Source organism: Hippoglossus hippoglossus, chromosome 8, assembly GCF_009819705.1.
Source record: "Hippoglossus hippoglossus isolate fHipHip1 chromosome 8, fHipHip1.pri, whole genome shotgun sequence".
NCBI classification, from domain to species: domain Eukaryota; kingdom Metazoa; phylum Chordata; class Actinopteri; order Pleuronectiformes; family Pleuronectidae; genus Hippoglossus; species Hippoglossus hippoglossus.
Genome location: NC_047158.1, coordinates 21,854,809 through 21,860,948, shown reverse-complemented (window position 1 = coordinate 21,860,948; position 6,140 = coordinate 21,854,809). Strand labels below are relative to the sequence as shown.

The 6,140-nt window shown below is 45.3% G+C and overlaps 1 protein-coding gene across 13 annotated transcripts in view; it reads left to right on the top strand.

Annotated features, from left to right (window-relative positions):
* Positions 1 to 6,140, top strand: part of caskin1 (CASK interacting protein 1) — a 73,192-nt gene that overhangs the window by 41,273 nt on the left and 25,779 nt on the right. For all 13 annotated transcript variants that reach the window (XM_034593304.1, XM_034593307.1, XM_034593306.1 and 10 more), the window contains exon 3: positions 2,257 to 2,308. In XM_034593304.1, the coding sequence (XP_034449195.1) occupies positions 2,257 to 2,308 (52 nt within the window). The remainder of the gene's footprint in view (positions 1 to 2,256; positions 2,309 to 6,140) is intronic.

Below are 6,140 nucleotides of genomic sequence, written 5' to 3'. Positions count from 1 at the left end.
ATATTTAAGAACTGCTCGTTTTACTGATGTACTTACCTGTGTAGAAATATTAATGATTCACCATATGTGACTTACTATGAGTTTAAACCGATTTACGTATTAAGAAACTTAGTTACACTCTTACTTTGCATATATTACAATCATTTAGATCATAAAGCTGGACAGACGTAGCCGTTGTCTTAGCGAGCTTCCAGTTCGTGGAGTTCAGGGACGTTCTGTTTGAAAGCACAGAGAGGCATTGTGGGAGACGTGTGATGTCGCGACGTCACAGACGAGGCAGCCGGAGGAAAACCTGCCTCCGTCACACAGAAGAGAGAAGAGGATCCAAGGTGGATTTTTCCTGTAACTTGTGAAAAACCAGATGTGCCGAGTGGAAAGTTTTCCTCACACTGGTTCGTCGTGAAGACACCGTCAGAGTAAACCAGGGGATTTCTGTCCTGTCTCGTTTTCCTGTGACAGGCAGGGGTCACATCTGATGACGTCGTGGGGTCAAGAGGTCAGGGCCGGCTCCTGCTGGACAGATGTGGACGACCCTAAACAAAGACGGGTCTGTGGGTGTGTTGTTCTTCTTTGGGAGGGAAACGTTTGATGGTGCTTATCGACCCGTTTCCAGACATGAGCTCCAGAGAATGTCCTCACAGTTTGGGTCGGGACTTTCTGAGTTAGTGTTTCACACGTGAAGAGCACAGCAGAGTTTTCACCGGGCAGGAGAAACTCTGGAGAAACTCTGGAGAAACTCTGGAGAAACTCTGGAGAAACTCCGGAGCCTCTTGTGTTCTCGCCCCTACGGAGAATGTCAGGAGATCGCGTGGAGCTCAGTGCAGCTTCAGCTTCCGTCTCTTTTCTCTCATCACAAGGACGTCATGTTTGTCTCTGCCTCTTTTGAACTCTACACACCTCAGTGTCACTGCAGTGCGTGTTAGTGGATGCAGATCAGGTTGTGTGGCGCTGGGAGTGAATCCCTGGATCCAGTGGCCAGAAATAGTCTGTTAGGAAATCAATGTTTCTCTGAGTGGCGCTGGGAGCTGTCTCCTCCACAATAGAGGGACTGTCCTGTTTCCTGCACCCTGGAGGGAGTGAGAGAGTGTGTGTGTGTGTGTGTGTGTGTGTGTGTGTGTGTGTGTGTGTGTGTGTGAGTGTGTGCCTGGATGGAAAGAGTAGAAAGAGAGAGAGTGCAGGCTCACATTTATCCTCAGTTCTGCATCATCAGGAGACATAAAAACTGAAAATTAAAAAAAATGTGTGTGTGTGTCGGTGTGTTGATGGTCATGATACAAACATCTTGTACTTCCTGACGTCCTCTCTCTGTGAGAACATCGAAGCTGTGCTCTTAGGCATCGTCGTGTCAAACCTGAAGTGTGAGTGAGTGAGAGAGTGAGTGAGAGAGTGAGTGAGTGAGTGAGTGACATCACTAATCCACCTCCACCTCCCGAGCTGTGTCAGGACGTCCAGCTGTTGTCTGGTCCTGCAGAATTCGATGTAAACATTCAAACCTTCACGTCAGGCGTAAACCAAAGTCCTGCGTTTTAAAGCTTAAAACCTTTTAGTGTGTCGCCTGCGTTGTTTGTTGAGTCTTTCATGTAACTTCACCGTCTGCTCTCAGGTGTGTACGTCTGATTAAAGTTTAAATTGATTCATTAGGAGAATTTATCAAACAGGTTTTCAGTCCCAGTGCTGGCGAGTGATTGTGCACACGACAACACAACGTGATAGGACGTTTTTTTGACATTTTCCCTGATTTCCCAGGGAGAGATTCTTGGATCTTAACGGGAAAATCTGACATATTTTTGGGCTGATTTCTGTGAGTGTGTGGAATTTGCTGCAGCTTGACTGAATTCAAGGAAACTGGAAACATCTAGTTTTTTATCTTGAGACAAAATGTACAATGACGGTATTCAGCTCTTTTTTTTTTTTTGGTGCTTCCAGTCCCATTCATGTTAAATGACTCTAACCACCACACACAGTAGCATGCAGGCTCTGAGTGATGTCACTATGAATGACACACATTATCACCACGGGAGCCTGAAGTCGAGGAAATGACATTCCTTCCTCCAAGCAGCAGGCGAGGAAACGTGACACCCAACGTGAATCATGTGTGTTTTCATTCAGGGGGAAAAGAACGAGTAATAAATGTTTCTTCATTGCCTCGAAGACTGATTCTCAACATAAACATTAAACGCTGTTGTGTCATAAAAAAAAGGAATCAACCGGGACCAAAGAAAAATCCATTCACGTTCCTCCTTGTTTGTGTTTCAGAGCTTCTCGGTTCTGCAAAGAAAGTCAACGTCAACTTCCAGGACACAGACGGGTGAGTTACCGTCTCTTACTCCTCCCACGATACCTGTCAATCATTTCCATCGCTGTGTGTGGGTTGTCTCTGTGCCCCCCCCCCTCTTTAACATCCACCCTCCCACTGTCTCCCAGACCCGTTCACATAGAATCTGTTTTATCAAGGCTGTTTCCCTTCTGCCTCCTTGGTGTTAAAAGCTGGAGGATTCGTCCAGAATGCTCTACTCACACGTGTGTGTGTCTGTGTGTGTGTGTACAGTGTTAATGATATGATTTTATGACATAAATTGTTGATTAATATCTCGTTGTGTCCTCTTGCGTCACATTTGATATTAAAAGCTTTAAAATAACAGAAGTGAAGATCTGCGGCTCACACTCTTCAACCTGTTTTCACGATGCAGCAACGAGCTTTCAGAGAGAGAGTGGCGTCTGCAGATCGACCTCCAGCGGGGAACGCAGGGCAAAGTTATAATTGTTGGGCCCCTGTTGTTTGGAGAATGTGATTCTGCAGCAGCCACAGTGCGGATGTTGGTTTGGACGGCATCATCATCACAACACTTTTTCTTGAAATTGGATGTATGTGAGAACAAAAACGTCCGAGTCAGTTTCCAAAGTTCATGTTTGAAACCAGCTTCAGAGAATCCATGACACTGAAGCTGTCCCACATGCTCCTGGTGCACATCCCTACTTCTCCCCATTAATCCTGCACTTTGCCGGGTCCTCATCCATGATCCACGACTGTTTGCACGACTAAAGGACAGACACACAAAACTCCTTCCACCACAGCTCCAGCCCTCACGCGAATAATTCAACCTGAGCTAGAAGAACCCAAACGCTGCAGATAGAAGTGGTTTGTGTGAAGATGAAGATCAGAAAAGATCCTCACAGAGCGGCTCAGTTTCATCTAATTAGTGTGTTTGCTGTTATTGCTTCTTTGCCTCTTAATTCCTCACCACGGAATCAACAGCTTCACGTCGGCTGATGCAAACGCGGCTGCTCGTGTTTATCCGCTGCACAACCAGATGGTGAACGCTGTTTGTGAGGGAAACGCATGTATCATGTTAAATGTTAATCCATAACGAGCGCACAGTGGAACAGAGACGAGCGTTTTCATTTCAGATTAATTTACTCCTCCTGTAAATCACTGGTAATGAAATCACTCTTTAGAAGGAGCTCTGTAATTGGGATTTTCCTCATCTGCAGTGTGTGTGTGTGTGTGTGTGTGTGTGTGTGTGTGTGTGTGTGTGCAAAACAGCAATACGTAAGTAAGTGGTGTCAATCATGCGGTTTCGCAGAGTCATAAAAAAGCAGGTTATTAACAAAAGCTGGTCAGCATTTTAATGTTGTTAAGATAATTAGAAAACAGTCGTAGTAGTGGGAGAGGTGGCGGAGGGAGGGAGGTGATGGAGGGAGGGAGGTGATGGAGGGAGGGAGGTGACGGAGGGAGGGAGGTGATGGAGGGAGGGAGGTGACGGAGGGAGGGAGGTGACGGAGGGAGGGAGGTGGAGAGAGGGAGGTGACGGAGTGAGACGTAGGAGAGAAACGAGCAGAAAGAAAAGACGTTTGTCTCAAACATTTGAATACGCAGTGTGAATCTCACAGGAGACGAAGTTTCCCACGGAGACGTCAGGAGAGAGCTCCTCTTCTCTGCAGTGATGTTTACTGAGTGTGGCTCAAGGAGAGAAACACTGACTGACTTCTAGCTTCTCTCCTGAAGACAAGAGACAGTAAATATCCACCTCCTCGTTCACTACACAGCAGAAATGATCCTGTTAAGTTAAACATTATAAAAACAGTAATTTTACTGAGCTTGCACTTTATTTTACAGTACGATAATATGACGTAACGAGCCGTACTTTATACGAGATTGCACAAAATAAGAAATAATGTCGTTAAATAGACAGGAAACAAACACAGTTATGCTCCAATAAGATGTAATAAGATTTACTTTATATCAAATTAGACAAAACAAGAAATAAAAGACTGCAGACTCCAGATACATAAGATGGCGGCGATTGTATAATAATCTCAATAAATAGCAGATTAACATAGAAGTGATTTAAGAAGAAGAAGTTTTTCCTCCGTGCACATTTGATGAGTTTGCTGTCAGCTGAGTGGGTTGTTCTCTCTTCCTTCATCTTCTTCTCCACCACCAACGCACATCACATCAGTGTGACTCATCTTAACACGTTGCTCGGGAAATGTTTTTATTATTAATGTATCTCAGATGCGAAATAACATTTATGCCAAAATAGATGGAGGCTGTTTTGGGTGGAAACCAAATTATCACCATTGTTCAACAAAGTGAAAAGAAAATACAGAATCATTATAGAACAGAACAGAACTTTAAAACATGACTTTACATATTAGAGACGATCTGTGTGTGTGTGTGTGTGTGTGTGTGTGTGTGTGTGTGTGTGTGTGTGTGTGTGTGTGTGTGTGTGTGTGTGTGTGTGTGTGAGTGTGTGTGTTTTACAACCTGAAGAAACCTGGAGACACACATATGCACATGCCGACTGACAGACACTGATTAGCAAACAAAAGACATGTGATATATGAGCCACACACACACACACACACACACACACACACACACACACACACACACACACACACACACACACACACACACACACACACACACAGAGGCTTATCTGAAGTGCACACCAGCAGATGGGAGAGAAGAGAGATCGACTGTCTTCCTTCCTGTCCAGTGTGCGATTGTTGGAGCTGTGTGTTTCATAAAGAATCTCTCATTACTGAAGGTTGTGTGTGTGTGTGTGTCTGTGTGTGTGTAGATATGTGTGTGACAGTTGAAGGAGGTGTAAAGCTTGTTTACATGGTGATCATGCGGCAACAAAGCAGCAGACTGTGTGTGTGTGTGTGTGTGTGTGTTCGTGTGTGTGTGTGTGTGTGTGTGTGTGTGTTACCTCCATCGCTCTCCCTGCATTTCCTGTCTGCAGTGAATCTACTGTAACTTTAGAACAAAGGAAAGACGCCAAAGAAGAAGTAGCAGCATCCAAACATCACATCTGATCGTGTACAGTAGATTATCTTCACACCTTTTCTTACGATAAACACAGACATGTTGTCATAAATGAAGAGGAGGCTGAGCCCACAGATTATAAGACTAATGATTAATGATTATATTAAAGACCAATGCTTCATCCTCACCACTTTGTTTTCTGTTGAAAAAGCATCAACTCTGCAACAGAAACGAGTTTTAGAGAAAACAGTGAAGTTTGGAAACGCTGACACGGAGCCAAACCGCTCGTGTGGACAGAGATTGTTTACGTGGTCGTATGGATGCAGCCCAACTTGATGAGGCTATTTCTATTTGTAAGAAGCTCTGCCCTGCACGGCCAGAGGTGGTTATACAGTAAATATACGAGGCACCTTACTCCAGCGCAAGTGAGCGGGAAACTCGGGAGAGAAAAGGCAGCTGTAGGGAGCAGCCCGAGGAATCGGAGACAGAGGAACAATAGATCTCTGCAGAGGAAGGGGCGAGTCGGTAAGAGGAGAAGGAGGCTGGAGGAGAGAGAGAGAGGATGGAGCTGTGGAGGGAGGAGAAGAGAGTGATCTGGAGGGAGATGGAGAGACAGCGATGTGGAGGAGAAGCGGAGGTATAAATATTGAATAGCAGGTTTTACTACTTGGCAAATGCAAGGGCTTCCCTCCCCCTCCCCCATACATGTACCCCACTGACACACTCTGCAGTGCTGTATTATTCAGGCCTGTGCAGCAGCATTGTGTAACAGTATCCCTGGTTAACCCTGCTGGCAGAGCGGGGGGGGGGGGGGGGAGTCATGAGATGCACGATTCAAACAAGATGTTAATGTTTTATATCAAAA